The sequence below is a fragment of the Pholis gunnellus genome, assembly GCF_910591455.1.
Source record: "Pholis gunnellus genome assembly, chromosome: 1".
Taxonomy (NCBI): domain Eukaryota; kingdom Metazoa; phylum Chordata; class Actinopteri; order Perciformes; family Pholidae; genus Pholis; species Pholis gunnellus.
The window spans coordinates 7,410,753-7,434,550 of record NC_136528.1 but is presented as its reverse complement, the minus strand read 5'-3'; the positions used below and the strand labels follow the sequence as shown (position 1 = coordinate 7,434,550).

Below are 23,798 nucleotides of genomic sequence, written 5' to 3'. Positions count from 1 at the left end.
TTGAAGAAAATTACAAGAGACTGAATGACCAGTTCACGGGGAGCAGGAAAACACAGTGTATCACAGTGTAACCTTGTATTCGTCCTGTGTGTTTATTTTATTTATTTATTTCTGCTCCTGTTTTGTCCTCCAGCAGCGATGAGATGATGCTGATGCATTTTCCGCCACTAGATGTCAGCATCAACCAACACCTTCCCCTGTGATCACAGCCTGTTGATGCTTGATAATAGATAGACTGACCTTTTGAAAGAGCGCAGTGGTGTGGCTATGGACCAAAAACCTGACCGATAATAATTAGGACAAACCTTTAGGAAGAGTAACAGCGGCGGGACGACTGTTCCAGGACACAGAGGTGTAGTCCAATTACAATGTAGAGAAGCAGAATTACTGAAATCAAAGAACTGCAAAGTACTAGAAACACAGAATGACAGGATTATGGTACACAGCCCAGACCTGCAGGTAGCAGGGCTGAAATATACAACACCACAGAGGACTCTGTGCATCAATACAAGAGAGCAGATTTTTGGCGAAGTGACTGTAGTACTAAAGCAGGCAATACAACACATACATTTTGCATTTACAAATATATCCCCTGACAAAAGTAATGATTCTGCCCTCGCTATGCTGCACAGCTTTGACACTGTGAGTACGGCCTCGGATAAAAAACAACAAAATCAACGATAGTGGCTGCAAATCGGGAAAAAAGCTAATGTAGAGTTGACCAAATTATATTTGAAGCTCCAAAGGACACTTTAATGAATCAGTGATTCTCAAACGTTTTTTTGACATTCAAATTATTATTATTAACAACTTATGAATGAAGTTTCGGACTATTTGATGCAGCCCTACTTGTTATATTTTCTTTTGATTACAGTCAGCTGAGCTTTTTGTCTTGTTCGCCTGGGAAGCATCGTCTTCCCTGTCAAATATCTGGATGAACGTCGTTGCGGCGGCCGATTTGCTACTACATTAACCTACATTAATACAAAAAGACTGGCTGAAAAGATGAGTGTAGAATCCAGATTTAACTACAATACAATTCAATGGCCACAATCTTCAGGCTGAAAAACGGCCATAAAGACGAACGAGATAAGATCATCACCAGCGATGGGGGCAATGGTTCCCCCACTTCCTATACTTTCGGCGCCCCTTGCTCGGTCCACACCCATCTTCGTTTTGATCACAACTACACACTTGTAAAGTTTCGTGACTGCACCTCGCACAGTATAGCTCAGTAAAGTACTGCTTCCACGGTTATTCCCGATTTTTATTTTTCAATTTATTTGTATCTTACCTTTGTTTCACCAAGCGAGTCATTAGGAACAAATTGGCCTGACAGAAGGCAAAGCCTCTTGAGGGAAGGGTACAGTAGGTTTTCCATTCTGCCATGATGACACAAACAAACACACACACAGACTAACAAGGTGAAAACAGAAATGGACTCATTTTTTTTTAGTCGCATTGCAGATTGTAGGAAGTACGACACAGCAATTAATCAAGTAAACATGTACATAGTACAACAGTAGCACAAGAGTACAGCTACAGAAAGCAAAATAACACTGACTGTTACTTAGAATGTTGCATTGCAAACATATTGGCATCAGACAGCTTAAATATACTTGACGATATTTATGTAACAATGACAGTTACATTGTAAATGCTAATGTGATGCTTTGTTAACAGCTAACCGCTGGTGGCAAAACAGAGGGATGAATGAATGAATGATAAAATACTGCTGATGTGAAATATTTAGTACGTATACGTTCATGTATAGTTATTACCTTGAATAGGGCACCATGCAGTATCTCTAATGGCTACTTTATAATCTCCCCTTGTTTTCATAACAGTAAGGCCCTTAAAGTTAATTGGTTGTTAACCGGTGCCTTCATTTAACCCTTAAAATGCTCAACACTTGCCATCCGTTCTGCTTCAGTGAGATGAGCATGTGCACAGCTGGATACGTCGTTGCATGGAGTAAACAGAGCTGAAAACAAAACAAAAAAATCAGATGAGAGATGAAATAATAGTCAAAACAATCCCACTGTTATAATGTAAGAAGCCCTCTGGTAAGAACAGACCTCTTCAAAGATTATGTTTGTTTGTTTGTGTTTGGGATTCTGCTAACATGTGACCAGATGTAACAGCGTCTCTTTGTGCTTCACCTCTTCATGCCTCTTGGCATGTTATGATTCCCTTAATGATTCCGGGAAGGTTAGAGTGTGTGCGGTTTACTCCGGTGACCTGCAGAAGTCCCAGACCCCGACCCCATAAAACCATATTTGACATGAAGTGGAGCTGAATGTTTTGCAGCATGACTGTGCTGTGAGGTAAAACTGCACAAATCCTTGTAATCGTGAAAGATTCCGGCTGCTCTCGAGAAAATACAGGGATGTGATCAGAATCACAAGCAAAGAAAAGGTATTTATACTTTAAATGACTTTTAATGATAAAAAATACTGAATGAATAGATACTATTGGCAGTTAATCCTTTTTTTAAATTATTTTGTCACCAAATAAAAGGTGCTGGTCATGAAAGATGCACAATCTTTGGCCTATTTTCAATTTGCAAATAATATATAAGCCTTGCACTGCAGTGATGTGAATATCAATAATTACTTTGCTAACTGAAACTGAATATACCAAGACGAAAAAAAAAGGAAGTTAATTGGTGTTCGAGCACCCGGCCTTCCACAGAAGAGCGCATTCCTTCCACAGAGATGACATCACCATCCACTCATGAGCTGAAACGTCTGCCGACTTAAAATCCAGACTCGCACACAACCAGTGAGAAACACACAAAACAACACGTCGCACACACGAATCATCAGACCTATGAGAAAATATCTTGAAAGTTGCACAAAGGAATTCATTGAATTCAATTCCATTGTTGCTTTGACATTTTTCTGGTGTCCAATCTGTGCTGGAAATGGTTCACTTGAAGGAGGTCCTTGATGTAATCCGTGAGAGATTTTTCAGTCTCCACAGACGTCACTGTCTGGTTTTTCTCTTTGTCCAACAAAACGGTTTAACTGATTATTAAAGCAGAAGGAACCAGTTTCTCTTTCCAGTAAATAATCTGATAAAAATATGTAAAGATCATTTTGCATTTCTTGACTGCACTCCCGTTTGGTTTGCAGAGAGTGGTTGCAATTACGAGGTCTATAAATTGTGCTGCTTAAGATGTTCCCACGACTGAAATGTACACTTTTTTTTGTCCCCTATTGCACATCTACTGTAATATATTAATTCTTCTTTTACACCTGAAGATCCACTTTTTTTTCTATCAGTGTGCAGACATTTCTTCCCTGTGAGATGGGACTGTTTATCTTGGCTGAACTTAGAAACTGCTTCTTGAAAAGCCATGTCTCCATAGAAATAGAACAGGAGTAGAACGGACTTTCAACTGTTTTTTGTGGTCCTTTGACGGGTAAAAAATGAAAATGCCGATTGTTGCTAGTTGTTAAGGTGAAAACACACGTTTAACAACTTAAATGTTGTTGCAGCTCCGAAGACGGACGACTGGCTTGTTAGCTTGTCTTCTGGATGGCGAGGAGTGAGGTGGTCGGACAGATAGACCCAGCGATGCTGCTTGCCTCCAGTCTGCTGATGCTAACTAGCATACAGCTGGCTAGCTTGCTAATTCCGCCATGCTTTTATGCTACAGTGGTTACAGAAAATGAGACATTAAAGTTGTCACTCATCTGGCGATAGCAATATTCTTTCCTACGCTGTGACAAGAGTAGAAGTTGTTAAATGTTACTCATTCACTCTCTCTCTACGCTACTTAACGTTACTACTCCACTGCTCGTAAATCTGTTTTGTTTATAACAGAAGTTAGCACGCCACAATGGTTGCAATGGCAGTAAACATAGAAATGGCCGCCGCTCTGACCATCATATACATCACTTTGAATGGGAATGTACGTTCTACTCCTATTCTATTTCCATGCCTGTCACATTTGTTTGGTTTGCAAAATGAAAAAAAAAAGGTTGATGCAATGTTCTATTGCAGTACATTCAGAATTGATGGAATTGGTGCTCCTGCAAATGTTGACAGAAGGCACTGTGCCAAATGCAATCACTGTCAGAGCGACTTTCAGTGATCCAAAGCAAGTTTCAGACTGAAGTGACTAAGGGCCTCGGTACACACCAAAATTAACTCAGCTCTGGACAAACTTAAAAAGTAAATTATGTTGATTTAAGAATTTTCTGCATGTAGCTTTGTACATGTGCTTCATCAGGCTTGCCTGTGAATTGGGAGAACAAATCACAGGTGTGATATCAAATCGTGTGATCACAACCTCATAATACACAAGTGTCTTCTTAAAAATGCAGTGAGGATAGAATAATATCCAGAAATGTCGGGATTAGGCCAAACACACATGTAAAACCATCATTCAAGAAATACACTTATAATCCATAGACCTTAAAGAAAAGAAAAAACCTTGGACAAAAAAAGCAACACCTTTTACACTACTCCAGCCAGGACAAAAGCTCGTGTTTAAATAGAGCTAGTCCTTTACTGTGTTTGTTCAAATAACCCAAAAATACTATGATAACATTGTAAAGGCACTCTGTGGTTCAGTATGCAGTGAAATGTACTGCTTTGGATATGAGGGTAAATCCGTTACTTGCCTCCAGCCACATTTCCCTGTTAGAGATCTTCATGACGTTTGAGGCCATATTAGCATTTAATAGGTATAAGAAGCCCGGCAGGATTAAAGTTTTTGCCAGTTTTTGTAGATTTACAGAAAGGTGGAACAAAAAGGCCACTGGCTAACCTCGCCGTAATCTTTGATCTTCCTCTACAATACCTCAATGTTCACTTCAAGGAATATCTGCCCACTGATTAAATCATTTACCATAAATGTCCTCTTGACATGCCCAGCTACAACTTACTGTGTCCAGGAAATGACTCAAAGGCTCAATTTCCTTTGAGAATCTGGAGTCATTTGGTGACAAATGGAAAGAGTTGCTTCGTCAGCACCTCTTCATTGTGGGAGAACAGAATTGGAAAAACCACAATATTTACCTCATATGCTGCTTTTTATGGTTACCTTGGAAATCATAGTCATTAAGTGTGTCACTAAGATGACTAACAGGAGTGTTTACAACTAAGGTTTAAAAGGTATTTGTCCTTGAGTTCTTTATGATACTGGAGAAATGACCTCCTTTTAATAAAACAGAAAAAAAATAAAACCACAATAAATAAGGCAAAATATAATAAAACAAACTTAACATACAGAAAACTATACAAAGAATGAGGTATGAAGCTTAAATAAGATTACTGACTGACTGTTTAATAAAAAGTGAGTTTGTAAAGGTGCGGGCACATTTTGAAGTGTGCTCTGAGAAATCTCGAGAGCTGCAACACAGATGTTGAAGTCAGTGTTTAACATTTAATGTCCAGATGGAGCTAAATCGCGAGATATTTAGTACTGAACAGCTGTTCAAGGGCAGCTTTTTTTCTCTCACACACATCTTATGTAACTATAGTGAAAATAGTAAATGCTTCATTGACCACTTGCTTGACCTTTACCCTGAACAGCGATTGTCCAATCATAGCTCAGTAGACTAGACACAGCAAGTCTTTGAAGCTTGGATTTCTCCACATGTTGAAGACGTGTGCACGGAGCGGTGGTTAAGTTGACTTGACAGTTAAAGAGTTTCAATTTACAGAGTTTCGATGGTCTTTTCTAGCCTTTCCAAAACCAACAACAATAAAGAGAAAGAGTGAAAGGAAATAATTAGACGGTGTGTTTGTCTGCTCTAACATAAGCTGTAACTGTTGGCATGTCCGGCTAACCAGTCAATATATAGTGACTAATCAAGAACACATTGTTAACTTAAAAAAAGCCCCATTAACAACGATCATATCCTCTGTGTAGTGTTTTCCCACCAGTATTTTACCTAATTCTCCAGCAACTCAAGCCAACGTTAACAGAAATAGCATTAAGTTTGCCAAACACATCAGTTAGTCCTCAAGAAAAAAGCTGTTTCTCTTGTAGCATTAAAAGTGAAACACACCTTTTTCTAAAACACAAGCAGCCAAACAGGGTTATGTTGGAACAAAATGACAGTTTGATCTTACATTTTCCCTTATTATACCCAAAGAACTAACTAGCTCTACACTGCAAAGCAAATGTATGCTAATGCTAGGAGTAGAACGACTTTTTGCCTGGGACATGTGGCTTTAACATTTTAGCATGTATACAGCTATCAAGTGCATATTAAAAACCCATTTTACAAGATTGTCATTTTAAAACAAGTCAGCTGAAAGCAGGAAGCGGTGTTTTCAGCCAATCCATGCAGCTAAATGTTGGCTTAATTAGCTTGCTAGATTGCTGATAAAATCCCCAAGCAATGATTGTCATTTCAGTCGCCAAAATTTAGAAATGCGAAGCCTTCTTTGTCAGCCTCTACTTCTATCTGAGATCAAGGACACATCATTCAAAATAAGTATTTTGATGGTTAATCTGCCAATTCATCAACTGTAAACTGCATATGAGTCGTGCAAGAACAGAAAGCTTGGCAGTTTGGAAACAGGAACTAAGGGGGTCCAGACATAACGTAGCTTTAACTGACTCAAATATATTGCAAAGCAAAGCCAAAAAAATGGTGATGGGCCTTCAGAAACAATGCCACATAGAGTCCCTTTAGGGCCGTGTCAAGCACATTGTCCTTAAAACCAGAATAATATGAGAGAAAGTGGAGTCTTTCACGGAGCAGACATTTCTGTCTCCGTCAACTACAATGTGGGCATTAACGGTGTCGTTCCCAGGCAGACAGTGGCGAGGATGGGCCCATTCCTGCGGCCTGGCGCCCAGGCAGACAGTCAGGATACTCACAGAGCCCTGGCCACCATTCATGTAGCAGCACGATCCAAGGATTACCGCACTGGCCTCGGCTGTGCTGCCAACTTCCACACAAATTGCTTACAGCATGTGGAAAGCATGCGCGCGCAGCAAGCTAAAATAAGTGGCCGTGTGGCAGAGTTTCAAGAGGCACTCAACAGCTCCAATGTGCTGTTTGAGTGGCAGTGCATGTTGTAAAGTGTTGCAGGCCTACACACAGCATGAACGGCTCTGAGCAAAGTGTTTTATTAGCAGCTCGACAGTTATTCCACCTACATTGGGTGCATAACCTTTTCTCTTAAAGATTCTGTCACCTCAAGCTGTAAAGAGGCAATGAGACGGCCCAAAGCCGCAATTAATCAATGGAGAGAACAAATGTAAGCAGTTCATAGAGATCTCTTTTGTTCTTCTTCCAAAATTAGATTTTGGTTGTAATTCAGGGATTCATCTCAATTACCATCTCTCAGGTAGAAGTTAAGTGTTGCACTTAAGTTTAAGCTCTTCACATCGACTCCCACCATCTGTGACCTTTTCCTGAGGCTGATAAGTGTTCTTGTGTAATTAGACGGTCCAGACCCCTGCGCCGTGGCAATAAAACCATAAGCTTTCATCAAAGGGCAGCCATGGCTTCTTTCAGGACTTTCATCTCTGGCTTGACTCATGGCATCCCTTCCACTAACACTGGCTATCGACAATGATTCCTTTGAGAGTATCACAGGTCATGTTTTCTTTGCCAACAGTTAATTCTGTACCAGCAAATATGTGAAATATGATGGGACCAGACCAACATTTATTATTGTCAGGTTTTTTTGTATGATCTAATTCAGTTCAGGAGACACACAGATTTGCATACCATCACCTGACTTCAAGATGTTACTCATCATCAATCATGAGGGGCATTATAATCACAATTTGTACAATTCAATACATTAATACAAGATTGCCAGTTTAACTAGTTATTCTATGTTGCCTCAACTAGGATTAAGGTTGGTACAATTCGAAATATCTTGTTGGTATCACTTAAAAACTTGTTGATTAAACTTAAGGTATAAAAGTGTTGGAACCATTTTGTCAGCTTAACCTTTTTCACCTCAACTGTTTATTCCAACTTTAAGGAACTAAAGTTTCTTAACTTGCCTAACTCAACATTGTATGGCAGCCAGGTCACAAATAAATTGTAGTAAAACAAGTTTGATCATTTTTTACAATGATATGCACCCAGTTTTAGAGACAGGCCCTGAGCCAGAACTTCCAAGAAGCATTAACTTCCATGAAGCATTACTCATTGACAAACTACAAGATGAAAGTGTTAACTAATCACAACCACATCCTCGTTGTGGTGGAGGTGTTTATGTTCCTCGGAAACCCTGCAAGCAAAAACACAAAGCAAGGATTCAAAACAAAACAATCTCAAGGTCTATTTAATAGCTGTACAAGAGCTTTCAATCATATCCCGTATTCTTCATCAGAAGATGTAGTTTTCCCAGAACTTGTTTGTCCCTTCCCTCCTTTCAACCGCCACCTGACTGCGTCACACAAACTACACACCTGTTCCCACTTTCCTCATCAGCCCTGCAGGTATTTATTCAGCCCCTTTCCACTTCCTCCTTGCCAGTTAGTTAATCTACAATGTGCCTTGTACCTTTGCTTTTAAGCCTCAAAATAACAAACTAAATGGGCCCCTTTGTGTTTCCTGTTGCAATTCTTGTTAATGCAGTAGCTGTTACCCTTGCAACAAAATGTAAATTGAAATATCTATTTTGATATTTATACTGTATACCTTATCAGTAAATCCTTGAACCTATTCTGTTTGTCTGCGTTTGGGTCCAGTGAGGACTACTTTTTTTTTATTTAGCAAAAAGGTTTTGACTGTTAACTTTTTTTTACCTCAATGCAGTTGACAAAACAATCTTGCAATAAGATGTGTTTAGTAGCTGTTCTGCGTGTTTTGAAAGCTCCAGAACAGCTATTAAAGGGCTCTTTAGGTAAGACCGTTTGCAAGGTCAAGAATATAACTATTGGTGTTTTTACAGTAAACTGTCCACAGAATAACAACAGCAGCCAGCTCCAGAAGCCAGGTTTGCAGTTGGCTGTACATTGCCCATTAAAGCTAAATGGTGACACCGCTTCATGAGGTTACCACCTGAAGTGAGAAGGACAAAACCCCCATCGGAGAAGAGCAGGTTCAAGCATCAACTGAACGTGGAAAATAACCTCTCTGAGGCAAAAGAAACATGAAGTACCAGCTGAATTTCATTCTACGGCTTATTTTCTCACACAGTGTTCACTCGCCAGGTGAGCTGTTCTCCCCCATGGAGTCTTTGGGTGATGATGGGGAATTTGGAGTGTGCTCCGGGGGACAGTCTTATTGATCTGGAGCATTGTTATTGGACTTTTGAGCTGGAAATGAATTTTCTATATAACAATGGCCTGTGTTCAGAGTTTTGCAGACATGTGGGATATTGCACTGCTGAAAGAGACGTAGTGAAAACCAAACTGCTGAGGCAAATGTGTTTTTTTTTATATTATTGTTATGTTACCTTTATTTAGCCAGGATAATCTTCTTTGCCAAGTTTACTGGAAAAACAATGTAACTTGTGCTACAATATTAAAAATGATCTACTAACCAAGATGCAACAAGTAAATCAGTGAGAGTAGCTAGTTAAGAGGATGGTGGGCATATCTTTTATTTGCGCAGAGCCAGGATTGATGTTTTTCCTCAAAACTCATTTTTTGTCTCCTCAGGCAGCCCACACACTCTCATTGCACCTCCGTGGGTGTAACACTACACGTTCGGATGGCTTTAAAATCAGATTTTAAGATCTAATCTTTTAGAGCATACTGTTATCTGTAAGTGATTGTCCATTTGCTGGGCTCAGGCATCATCAACCTATCTGCAATGGTTGCTGTGGTGACAGCCTGAGTGTGCACAGTATGCTAATAAATAAGCCCAAAACAGAGAGCTGCAGGCTAGATGAGGAATACAGATGTATCCTCCTGCACTGGAGGCCATAGCTTGATTGTTCTGTCCCATCAGGCGGAATCGGAGGACGTCGATATGCAGAAACGTTTCATGGTGCAGTTACAGCCGTCCAACTCAATAAAAGCAATCTGGCTTGGATTTGATCTGCTGATTTGAACATATACTGTACAGCTTTGGGGATTTATACACATTCCCTCCATGCAATGTGGTGTATGAGTCATTTCTGTTTCCGTCCAAGTGATTCTATGGTTAGTATCAACTCTCCCAACACACTGCCAGACTGATCCGCTGTGATGAGATGAACCATCTCTCTGTTAAACCTATTCTTATTCCATTCTTCTCTTTGCAGCAGTATGTGTTGCAGATTCTGACTCATCTCTTCATTTCCCACCTTATACGTTGCGGAAAAATACCCATCTGCAAAGCGTTCATATTCAGCCTACAATATCGTTGATACTAATGTGTATGCGTCCAATGTGGTTGATTTCATTCTGAATCACTGCTCTGTCTCTTAAGTTTGTCATCTTATACGTCATACCTACGGGGCTTTGTTTGTTTTTCAGCGATGCGAATGCCAAACATCTTGAAAGCAACAGTCCAAGCTTTGCAATTGTTTAAAAGATGAGAAACACTACCATGTGGTTTTCTGTGTTTTTACCCATTTTCTCCCAATTTGGAAAAAGCACTGCGGTCTTTGTTATTGCTATCTCCCACTCAACACAGGGCACGGTGGATAATACAACTTGGTGTCTTCACAATTTTATTAAGTTGGGTACTTCTCATAGTTTCTCTTTTATGCTTCTCTCTGTTTCTTTTTCTCATGTCCTTGCACATGCGGAGAGGAAATCCGGAGCTGTTATACAATGAATAGCCTTCAAACACCCACTAAAGTGCACACAGTTATTTTTTACTAAGATATCTTTTATCTGTTCTCAAATTATTCAGAAATTGTTGGTTAAATTATTGTAAATTCGGTCAATAAAATATACCATTTAAGTACAAAATCAAGAGGATTAAAAGCGTGACCCAGCGTTGGGTAATAATGCAGGAACCACCCTTAAGGCCCTCATGGGGGTATTGTACAATGATGTTGCATATTCCAGAACAAATTTGCAATTCATGTTATTACCACAAACCAATTGACACTCGGTGAACCTGGTGCCCTCAGAGCCGTCAAGGGTCGGGAGCCCTGGGGCATTTTGCCCACTTTGTCTGGTTGGTTATGCAGCCTTGGCAGCGCCTGAAACAATTGTGTTGGTTCAAAGATTTGATTTTCCATTAACCTCGTAAACTCCCAGGGCATTTTCACTGGGATTAAGCACTGCAAAGATTAACCAGACTCTTACCAAGTCAAACCCAGAGAGTTTTGTTTGGCGAAACAACAATCATGAACTACACTTTAAACCTAATGTTGTCTTTGCAGCAGCTAGTGCAGAATTAAACTATTACCTTGAATGCGGTCAAGATGTTACAGTTGTACTCAATATGGCAACAGTACCTTGAAGATAATTGTGCACAACTGTACAAAAACCTCTCTACTAATGGGCTTTTAGTGCGCGGCCTCTTTCACTTTGAAGGAAACCTGGAAGTAGAAGCCAGGTGAGAGATCTCAGAGGATGCAGCCAACCCTAACTAATATATAATAGCTAGAACCAGAAGCTCTACACCAGCAGCAGCACAAGTAGCATCAGTCATTGTGATTATCTATCTGCAACTCAATGTAGTGACGTGAACTTTCACCATCAGGTCTACGCTAAAATCTCTGCTGGCTCTTTAGATCCTCGACGGATATGTGAATGAATCCGAGTATCTGCAGGAGACTGACATGGTTATTCATTAACAAAGAAGGCAAAATAATCACACAGCGCCACCAGGCGGCTGCGAAAGCGCATATAACTTGTGTCATTTCCAACATGCACACTTCAACATTGACTTAAAAAAACAACTCGCCTTACTGACTTTTGCAAAGTTAGACTCTTGCCAATCCCGCTGGTGTGCATGAAACCGCAATCAGCAAATTTGGCTCTTGAGACTCGCTTGGTAACGGTTTTCATCAGAACTGCATCATAAAAGTTGCGTGGCGCAGAATTAACTGGCTGCTGTGTATGTTTATTTTTTCCAAATTTCTTGTGCTATGAATGAAGCAGTGCATTATTTATGCTTCCCGAGTTTGAATACCACAAAATCCCTGAAGTCATTATCTACTGAATGAGACATGTGCCGAATGACGCCAGCCCCGGCTGCATATGAAAAGCATTATCATTTAGTGATCATTGTTCTCCTGATGTTACAGGCTGTGGGTTTGAGATGGAACGAGGTCACATATCAGGTCCCCCGCAATGCTTTTAGAAAAGGTTGTATCATTAATGGTTTGTCCCTTTGGAGTATACTCATTCTGCACACAAGCCTTTATTCTTGGAAACAAATGTGCCTATTTGTGTTCCTATATACCTGAGTTATATTTCCATTAAGAATTCCAGCGCACATATTGTTCAGTGGCTTCCCTTTAGAATAACAAGAATGAATACATTCTTTTTAGCGACCAGGGATTTTATACCAATTTAACTTTAAAGGTTCCTTCAATAAAAAGTGTCCAGTAAAGGTCCCTTCAGTCATTGTTGTGGCTTTTATAGCAGTAATTGTGTAAAATTGTTCAAGTCACAGTTGGACAGAGTACAAGCCGAATTATGTCTCTGATCACTCAGAGGAAGACGAGTGATGCAGGACTTCTTTCACTGCAGCCAAGCATCGAAATCTCTTAATAAAGAGGTTCGTGAGGGGTTTTGCTCTTCAATGGCTGATGGCTCTTCCAGAGCTCTGTTAATTAAATAGATTTGTCTTTGTAAAACGCAGTTGTTCCACTGAATTTATTGTGCACTCTGCTGAGAACCACTGGAGCTATTAACATGTATCCGGTTCTCATTCAGTTTGCTAACCAGTTAATTTTGGTGTGATATATTTTCTCTGTTACATCATAAGAAAAACAACCCAAAGTCACCCGCAGATAATAAGTGTGGATTGGGATGTAATGAAAATGCAAATTGAATTAATCATTTTGTAAAAATCTGGCATCAGTCTTTTCATCAAATTCTCTGCCACAGCGCGAACAGGTATACTTTCAAACTTTTGCTTTTAATGCTAAGCTAGCTACTAAGATTGATCTAAAGAACAAAATGTGTATCTGTGTGTGGAGACTGAAGTCGTAGCTCGAAAAGAGCATATAAATGAAGTCCAGTGACCGTGTGTCATTTCAGTTTCATGTGGGGTGAATCTTATTTGGCTTCTGAGGATTTGGCAATACATGTTACATGGTTCTTGGAAAGAAAGTGCCACAAACAGAAACCTTAATTTTCTCTGAATGCATTTAGTTTCTCATATGTCTCCACATAAATAATGACGAAACACCCACTGACCTAAATCCAGCTCTTTCCTGACGTGAAGACAGGTTCACAGCTGTTTCTCAGAGATCAATCGCGCCGCACACATGTGCGCAGACACAGTGCCAGTTCAAATCCGTGCTTCGCTGTCTATTAGTCAGAACTGTCTTTATTTTACACAGTGAGTCAAAGGATGTGAGCTAGCCTGAAAAGCAACAGCTGGGGCCGTGGGGAAGAAGACTATGATCCGAAACAGACGAGAACTTGGAAACTTTCAGGCACTCAACAGCACTCAGTCTTTTTTTAGGATTTCAAATAAAAATCCAGATATCTGACATTGAGAAAAATGTTTTTGAATAGCAATATAAAACTCAGATAAACCCCAGATGTTACACCTTGAGGAAGGTTTTGGACCAAAGGTTAAAGTTTTCAGTTGATCCAGACATTGGAACGTCAAAGAAATTAAGCGGATTTGAAATTAAATGTTTAGATACGTTTGTGTCATCTCACTATGAGCATTAGTATTTTTGTCTCTAACCAATAAAGCTTTGTGATTGGCGGTGGATGTCCTAGGTATATATATTGAATGTATATATATATATATTTTTTTTTTTTTCAAACAGGTTCAGAGGCTTATCTTTATAACATTATCATTATAACAGTATCAACAAATGTGACAAATCAGAACATGAATATAGTTAAGTTGAACAATGCTTAAAAAAACAAATGGCATTGGCATCATATCAAGCAAGGAGAACTGTCTGCACATCTGTCTGATCACAAATCATGTTAACTAATTATGCTGCATTCAAATCAAAGTGTAACTTAACCCCGAGGTCTGAAATAAATAGATGAAACCAGGCCGTATGACAAAATCTTCAACGCAGCGTCGACAAATCTGACCGGTACAGTAGCTTGAAAAATAGCGATATGGCATGGGCCATTGAATTTGATGGATTTTGTGTTTACCAGACCACAAAGGAGACAAAAATGACACCTCGTGGTTTCTCCACTTATGAGAGACTACTTTGCAATTTTCAGCAATGCAGATTTATTAATATTTAAGAAATGTCAATATTAACACCAGGCTTGAGTGTTTCATCACAGCACAGTCATATCATTTAGTTTACAGCTTTAAAAAACATGTTTCACTTTGCATTTACTCTCTAATGAACGTCAAAACCAAATTACAAACCAAGAAACTTCTCATTTTATATCCTGCACGTCTCTCTGGGACAGTAGTTCATGTTTTATCAGTGTGTAAATTGCTATCAAAAGTGGATCCACGTTAGCACATCAGGACAGAGGTTGACCTGAGGCTCACACACAGTACAACTAAAGAAAAACACATATATTACAAAATGTTCCCAAGTAAAACTGAATTACCAGCTACTCCTTACTGTCTTTTGTAATGACACGGACATTGAGTGTGCAGACGAATGGATTTGTTCTTGGGTCATTATCTCAGGCTGAAAAGAAATAACTTCATTAGCTGGGTTGCTGGAGCAGGAGAAGATCGACACAGGGACAGGAAGGGGGGGAAGAGTAAATGTGGACGGAATAAATTTGGCAGAAGTAAACTTAACTCAACGATATTAGTATCGCAAGACTGGAAATACATTAAAAAAGCATGTATGCTGTGTGTGCAAACTCTAACAGAGCTCACTAAATATATACTAAGATATAACTAGTACTGCCTTTCTGCTGATTCCCAAAAGTCACACAGTATAAAATCATACAAACATTATTCAGTGATAGTCCATGATCCAGACCCCGGAAGTGTGTCCTTCGTGCTAATTATTATTTATTCATGTTATACATCATTATAAAGCTCTTTCTGTGCATTCACAATTTTCATATTTGCCCATTGCAGCGTTAGAGGTCATAGGTCAAATTCGGTCTGGCCTCAGTGTCATGAAAGTTTGAACGGTAGATAGATTAAACCCTATAAGCTTGACAATGACATATGACGTCATTCTGTGTCTGTTATCATCTTTTATATGGGAAAAAATGAGTGATAGCACATAGAAAGCTGCCATCCATTTAACAACCTTTAAAATAATTCACTATGAGACATGGTCCCTCCATATTGGCACAACCAAACCCCCTTGGCTCATGGAATAAATACAGATAACATGGTTAAAACAGCACTTTTGTTGCAGTGCGCGTGCTCCGCCAAAGTGTATTTCCACTTAGCCGAACTGAAAGATTGCGGAAAAGACTATACGTGCTCTGCAGCCAAATTTATTAGGGACATTGTTTAAACTGCTGCCTGTCTGAGATGTCCACCCACACCTAACTGGATAGTGCTAAAAAGACCTTGAGAGATCCAAAACAATGATCCAACACATCTGCTCATATGGCTCAAATGAGTTGTTCTGCATATTTAGTTTATACAGTTTATATAAGCCTTGTCTGAAGGCTGGAACGGCTCCAGAGATTCTGCCGGTGACACATAAAAGACTAACACTAAACCAATGGGATTGGACAACATTTATTACAGCTGCAAGAAGTGAGAACCTCACACTCGCCAGTGCAGAGAGACACTTTTATACACAAAATAATGACAGGAGAGTCGACTCTGCAGATACAAAGGACATTTGGTTTTTACAGATACATAGTTTGAGGCTCTGCAGACAAGACCATACATCTTCAGCATTGGCCGTCTTCCTGCGGTCCTATCTAAATCCTCCCCGGCCCACAATCTGTCTGGAAATACAATAGATTCGCTGACTAGGAGAAACAACTGATAATGAAAAAGGATAATGAATATTGGAATTTCTCTTTGTGTTACATTTTACAGTCTGAGTTGCTGAACAAACAAAAGTCAACATGATTTATGATGTCACTGCCACCATCCCAGTCACTGGGTATGCCGGGTCATCATATATTTTTGGGCTTGGAGCAGAGTGCCAGAGGGTTGCGGGAGAGCGTTGCAAAGTATGGTGTCTGGATATATATTATTTGAACTGTGACATAAGAGCCAAAAAACATTTTCATAGGGGATGTTAAATTGGGTAAAACTGAGTGTTGCATTTCACAAAATGGGTCTCGCGAGAAACAGTAGTGCCATCCTGTAGTGCATTTTTTTTTAATTTGCATCACAAAGATCGGAACAGCAGCAACAAAAAACAATTCTCCGGCCAGATAATATGGCCGACATCAGGCAAACATTGTCCATCACTTTGACCGACGTTTTGAGCACCAAGCATCATGATGTAAACACAGACTGCACCTCCTCTCGTCCCACCAGAGTCCTGCTGTCCGCCCGGCAAGTGCAGCTTGATCCTGGCTGAACGATGGATCCAGGTCTCTGTGAAGATGTGGGATCAACGGTCACCGACCTCCCGCTGCCTTCCCCCATCTTATGTTCCTGCGACCGGACATCAGCATAGCAGCATGCTGGGTAATGGAGTAGCCTCGGGTCCTAGCTGGGTTAGCTTAGCTTCAAAGTCCGCTGCACTTAATCCCAACGCTTCCTTTTCAGATGTTGATGAATGTATTCTGTCAAATGCCATTAGTGATAAACACGGTAAAAACAAAACCAATGAAGAGAAAAATGTAGCGAAATTCATGAGAGCTAGCGGCCGCAGCATTTACATGCGCCGCCGCCGTTGTCTCTGCTAGATTTCCAAAAGTCTTGTGATAATGATAATACAATATGACTCTAGAGTAAATAATAACAATCATCTACAGTTTAACTTTGGTGGATTGATTATGACTGAGTTCAGGCTGGTCTTATCCAGCATTTGTAGCTATACCTACAAAAAAGAATGTGCTGTAATTCGTACACACAAACAATGATTAAGTTCATCATTTTTTTTAGACGCACACTCATTATTTTGTGATAGTTTCCCAATATAATGACATACAGATTTGTTTTTCATCACAGTGGCAGCAATGGGCTTCCATAGAGTGGATTATCACCTGCCAGCACAGCTGTCCCTCATTCCCTGTCATCAGGCACTTATATATACACCTGCCCTTTGCCAGGTTGTTTAAACTGGCATTGCACCATTGTGTTTCATCCATCTGCTCCCTTTCTGCCTGCCTGCTTGTTTGTAGGTTTTGATCTCTGCCTGTTTTATCCTGGTGTCTGCTCCCATTTGGACGTGTTTACCTTTGCCGACAGCCTGAATATAAAGCAAGTAAACCCCACTTTAATTTCTTCTCCTGCTCTGCCTCTCTGTTCTGCTTTTTGACACACAAACACCAGAACTGTGACGACAAGCGGATCCTTTAATGAGCATGCTCTGAAAAACATAAATGAACAAGGTTTCCAATAACATATTAGAGTTCGGTACAGAAGTCAGCCTCAGTTGGTCCCAGAAAAAGTCAAATAAACTCTCTTTTTTTAGAATCACAGGAAGCATTCTCTGAGCTGAATCACTTTTGAGTCAAGCTCAGTTTGGGGAGCAGAGGTTCGCCAAACTGGGATCCGATCCCAGCTTGGTCAATTTAGCTCAACATTGGAGGCACTTTATCGCAAATTAAGTTGTAAAATGTGTGTAAGTATTGTACAGAATTGCATCCAATATCCAAACTGAGGGAATACTTCAGCAGCAGAAGACTTGTTTTGTTTGAGCTGTAATGCAAAAAGAGGGAGGTATAACCAACCACGTTAATGTACATGTCCTGTGTGAGTAGGTGGGGTTCTCCTCTTCAAAAGGATTTAATGTAAATGTAAATGTGCCACAAAAGAGTGACACACCCTGAAACCACCATGACTTCATTTCCCTTATATTTTTTTTGTCCGACACCACATTGAAATTCTCTCTGCAGAATAATGTCCCAGGGCAGTCACTGTTACAATATGCTCCTCCAAGCTGCCACTCTGATCTCTGACAGCATATTCTCTCTCTCTCTCTCTCTCTTTTTATTTTATTTTTTCAGTGGACTCGGCAGGTTTCTAATAAAAGTGGCGTTGCACACATGCTGATGCATCGTATTACTGTTGGAGTAGAGAAGTATAATGTGTAATTGTAAAAAATTATGTTCTTTCAATTATTGAGGTTTAGATGATATGAGCAGTAAAGAATTTCTCCACATCATAAATCGGACTGATGCACATTGCAGACCCTGGTTTATGTAAGACTTATATAACTTAGTCACTCTGTTTATGTATTTTATTTTATCAGAATCAAACTGATTGATTGCCGAGGAATTTGTCTCTGTGTTTTATGAATTATTCGGAGATCTAACCCTATTTCTTTTTTTTTTAAAGAAGTTTACCACTTAAAACTTGTTTTGTTGTGCTCCAGATCTGCTTCATGCAGGTCACAACCCTGCATGATCACTCATGCAGTGGAAAAATGAGAGCAGGACTCCTCGGAGGAAGGTGATGGTGTAACGTCTTGCCGTTTCCACTGGAAAGAATATGCACATGCACGTTGAGTGGACTTGTGGTTTTTAGCAATTAGATCACTCTTGAACATGTTAGGTCTCGAGATATAAGATTACATTTATTCCTCCCCTGGGGCACTGCTTTTTCGTGACTGTAGTGGCTTAAGCGTACTGGAAAAAGCATTGAATGGCATCTCTTGGATCAACAAATTAAAATGTGTCTTCTACCTTTTAACACTTTGTTGGGATTCTGTTTCAATACTGGAACATATTTCATGTTTATTTTTATTTCCCAAGAAGGTAAAACTATAATCAGTGCATCAAAGGGAGAATCTGGACAAAGTATAGGTCTAAACTGAAACAAAAGCTTTTTCGACTCTCATTACTCAACAGGTGACCATCACGTGTGTTTCTACTTCCTTTCAAACAAACTAGACTTGTAATTTGAAGCCAGCAGGCGACTGAAGAACAGGTGGTCACTGTGTTTAAAGGAGGCTCAGAGAGCATGTTTTTACGTCTTCTGAATTCTGTGTGTGCTGCCAGCTACACAGGCCAGACATGCACTTTACAACAGGATTTATGCTCTGTTAAATAATTAAATAAAACAAAGATCGATTGCAGATTTACAAAAAAAAAGGATTTAAAACCTTTTGAATCCAATTCAAACTGTATTCTTTTGATGTGTTTTAACTGTTGGGAGGGGAAAAGTGTAGAGGAAAGAGTCAGAGAATAACTAATGTTGCCTAAATCTGTACAGGCTATATTTTTGGCAGTGGAGGAAGAAGTATTCAGATACTTTGCTTGAGTAAATATGGTAATACAATATTGTGAAAACACTCAAAGTTTAGTTAAAGTATCACAAGTCAAAATGCTCAGTAGTAGCAGGTTGAGGTGGAACCAATTTGAACTAGTTTCCATAAACAGTGCATCATATTTTGTGATCTTATGTTTTGTATGTAAAATCATAATCTGTAAAGTGACTATGAACCATAGCTGAGGAGCAAAATGTAAACTATTATAATATAATGAAATATAGTGGCGTTAAAGTAACATACAAGTTGAATAAGTTAAGTAATGTAATGAATTAATTATGGATGTAGTATCAGGAACAGGGGGAGAAAATCCTGCACTTTTTGATGTCATTTATCTTTTTCTCCAATGTGTCACAGAGGCATTTATTGTCATTTTTAAGATGTGCATTATTATATATCAGCTGCACTTTATTATACAATATGTGTGTGTTTTTGCACTGTACTAGTTTAACTCATAAAACAAATATGTAGCCTGATATAAAAGTCTACGTCCACATATTGTGCCACATGTCGTCAGGCTATTCTAAAATAAGTTTTAGAAAAACCCTTTGAAATTATAGAGCCGTTGCACTGGATCGCGTTTCAAGATGTATTCACGTGGCCACTTTGTTTGTTCCTCAGTAGGCTGTATTCTCATAACTTCTCTAACCATCTAGCTGCGCCACATCGCGACGGTTTAAGTGAATCAACACTGGTCTCAGTGAGGCTTCTAACGGCTCGGCTGCTCCAGGCTGAATGCAGCTGGTTTTTTAAAGTGACGGAGAGGAGAGGCTGTAATTTGAGGAGTAGCAGAGAGGTATTATTAGCCCCAAAAAAAGAAAAAAGAACCGAAGCGCACTGGAGACATCCAGACATCCAGATGTTGCGTTCGAGGCACCGAGCGAAGTCGGGAGTGTAAGCTACAAACTGTTCATACGTTTCACCGGCAGTGATGGACGCTGGTAGGCTCGGTTAACAAGAAGAAGTGAGGCTGTTTTAAAAAACTGTTTGGACAAAGAGGATATTGAGGTAAAAAGCTGCAACAAAGTCTCAATTTAACTGCGCAGTTTTGGACGTTTAACCCTGATTGAAATATGTGTGTTGGGGATTAAATAGTCCGTCCGGCTGACACTTTAACTGAAATAACATTTGAAAGTAAAGTTCATTTGGTATTCGTGCGTGTGTTTGGGACAACGTTTAGCACCATGGCTTTTCTTCACTTGCTCCTGTGCGCCGGGATGTTGTCGCTGCCGACGTGCGGAGCCTTTTACCGCGGACCGTTACAACCGGAGATGTCCAACGGCACGTTTCATCACTACTTCGTGCCGGACGGAGACTATGAGGACAACGACGACCCGGAGAAGTGCCAGATGCTTTTCAAGATGACCGACGACCGAAAGTGCGGTATCGACGAGGACCGGGACGCGGTGATACGGGACGATTTCACCATCATCAAGCGGCAGATCGAGGACTCGGCACGGGTGCTGGAGGGCATCGGGAAGAGCATCTCCTACGACCTGGACGGGGAGGACAGCTACGGGAGGTACCTGCGGAGGGAGACGGCGCAGATAAGCGAGGCGTTCACAAACTCGGAGAAGTCGCTGCTGGAGCTGGAGGTGAAATTCAAGCAGAGCCAGGAGAGCGAGCTGAAGGAGGAGCACCGGCTCAACGACGACTTCCTGAGCATGGTGGTGCACACGCGGGACGTCCTGAAGGACACGGTGGACATTTCTCTGGGACTGAAGGACAAGCACGAGCTGCTGTCTCTGATCATCCGCAGCCACGGCACGAGGCTGAGCAGACTGAAGAACGAATACATGAAGTTCTGAGAGAAAGTAGTCCCCACACTTTACAGTAGAGTACTATTTTTTTGTTTGTGGTTGAGTGTGTGTGAGAGCACGGGGCAGAGACAGGGGTTAAAAAAATGAGCAGTCATATCAGGGATAAAAAAAAAAAATTTTAAAAGTTAAAGGGCCAGTTGTTCCCAACTTTGGTTTGTCAAAAAAAGATACATTTTACTTAAATACTCGACAGTTTTTGTTGTTGTTGCTGACAAATATTCAAATAAAAAAATCTGATCGGTTTTATGAGGAAAGATGCACACAACTCGTAGTCATAAGGAACCGGTGATGAGCGGTTGCAGGTACACTGATGTTGAGTACGTAGCCATGCAGATGAATATGTCCAGGTCATGTGATATTTCTCCAAAGCTCGATTACCAAAAGTGGAAAGAAGGCAGCTGCCCCAGGGGGCCCCAAAAAAGGCCCCCCAATACTCACTGCATATTAACTGTGTTTTGGTAATCTGGTTATTTATTACTTGAGTACAATATTAACCATGATGGATCCCTTGTTGTGACCCGATCTCACGGTCCTGTTTACAGAGGCCTTATGTATCAGACTCTGTTTAAGACCTTTATTATTGTTGTTGATATTGTGCTCATTTCCAAACTTAGTTGTGCTCCAGAATATACAAAATTCCATATGTGTCCATTGGATTAATGGCATGCATCTCTGTGATGGATAATACAAAATAAAAACCTGGGCATAAACCAAAGCTATCTCTGTGGCAATAGGAACTGCTCGTAGTAAGAAAGAAAAATGTGTTGCTTTGAACTTTAGTAAGTATCTGACGGCTTACTTTGTATGAGCAGACAATGAGCAGTGGGCAATATGGATAAAATCCTCTTTCACATTCGGTTCAATTACATTTTTATATGATAATATGGCGATATATTTTCTGAAAAAATAAAGCTAACTGAGAAAATTCTTAAACGATAAAACAACTAGAAAGGATGACCCTGCAAATAAACTCATAACAAATCAAAGAACTTCATCGTATGCAAAAGAATCATTTAACAATTGCCAAAAAAACGCGGTCGTGCTCCGTGATTTCGCAATATTCCCAGAGATATTAAAGAGCTGCCGACGTATAAACGGTGTACGTCAACTATCTGACTGTGTAAATCATCCTAATGCCCACTCATAGACACTGTGGTCATGGTGTTTACACACCATGCAAACACACAACAGTTCAATCACAAATAACAGTAATATTGTCCAATAAATAATGTGTGGCTTTATGACTCTGCTAGGTATATGGTCATTTTAGGTAAGTATGAATTCACTTGGTTTGTGTGTGCGTGTGTGTGTGTTTGTGTGTAAAACAACGGCTTCCAACATGAGTCAGCAGATCATTAAAGTGAGAACAGGAACTGTCAGCTTTCATAACACTGAGTCAGATGAAGAGTTTTCCCCAAAACTCATTCAGTCCTCTGTGACCAAAAAAACAGAGTGAGGAGTGAGTTTTGGAGATTTTGGGCAGCCTGTGTGCCTGTGTCCGTACTCACGAGTGAATGCTATGTGCTTGGTTTATTTTTCACCAAAAAAGTTGGATAAATGAGCCGGGACGATTCCGATGAATGTTTCTGAGAATATCAAAGAATGTTTACATAAGGACACCTACGTTGTATTTTATTTTATTTTTTGCTTAACAGGCTAGCAGCACAATTCTTTACTGTCCCGGTGCTAAAGGTTGTGACGTGGTTTTTCACAATGCGAGGCCTCTACTGTGCTGCTTGCACAGGCAGTATAATCTTGGAAAATGTACAGTGTGTTATAAGAAGTAAGTAAATACTGTGAGTGTCAATATCTTTATTACAAAAAAAAAACACCCATATATGTATTCATTGTTTATATAAAGTTTTGAAATAGAGCCGCATACATCTATTCTTGTTTAACTTTTTTTTAAAGATATGCGGTGAGATGTAAAGACATTGACGGATAAGACTGCAGGCAGCACTCGTGGACTTCGATGTCGAACACTAATCGGATTGTGTTGTGTCTTCTTAAATAAACAGTTTGTGTTTGAAGTGTCGTTGCATGCTTGTTTTTTTATGGCAGAAATGATCAATATTATGAGATATTCCTAAATAAACATGCTATGATTTGGTCTTTCCCACTATTATTGACCTCCTCTAAGTAGCTAATGACGTAAAAAGAGATTAAACAGTTTCCTTATTTTGCTAAGAGTCACTGTGGAGTGATTTTAGAGTGACCCCTGAGTGTAGCACTATAACCACTGGCACTGCACACTATTGCCACATGCTCCATAATGACAAAGTGCTCCTCCATGTTTGCTTTACAAGGCTTTGAGGTCTGCTGTAGATTATACGGACAGCCGTCCTGTGGGTGCTTTGAAGGAAAGAAGACCGGTTGTTGGTATTTACGAGGAGCAGAGATGTAAGGAAGTCGTGTTGATGGTGGCGGTGGTGCACCTTCCAATCAAGATGACGTTATTTAGTACTTAGACCTTTTAAAGGTCACGAATGCAACTGAGTCAAAGGGCCTTAAAATGTCACGAGGACCCACAACTCCGCACTGTATTGACAAAAAGTGCCAATCGATGTAAATCATGTCACATTGCAAAGTGCAGTGTGACGGTTTTGACTT

General features: G+C 40.1%; 1 protein-coding gene across 1 annotated transcript; it reads left to right on the top strand.

The window, feature by feature from the left end:
• The first annotated feature begins 20,237 nt into the window (after window positions 1-20,237).
• On the top strand, window positions 20,238-21,818 carry fibinb (fin bud initiation factor b). Its single transcript, XM_079164020.1, has 2 exons — window positions 20,238-20,376; window positions 20,549-21,818. The coding sequence occupies exon 2, from the start codon at window positions 20,553-20,555 to the stop codon at window positions 21,174-21,176; it is 624 nt and encodes a 207-aa protein (XP_079020146.1). The 5' UTR covers window positions 20,238-20,376; window positions 20,549-20,552; the 3' UTR covers window positions 21,177-21,818.
• The last annotated feature ends 1,980 nt before the right edge of the window (window positions 21,819-23,798 follow it).

What these genes read in the sequence shown, in the direction of transcription:
- fibinb (XM_079164020.1), top strand. Translation starts at nt 20,553, where the DNA reads ATGGCTTTTCTTCACTTGCTCCTGTGCGCCGGGATGTTGTCGCTGCCG.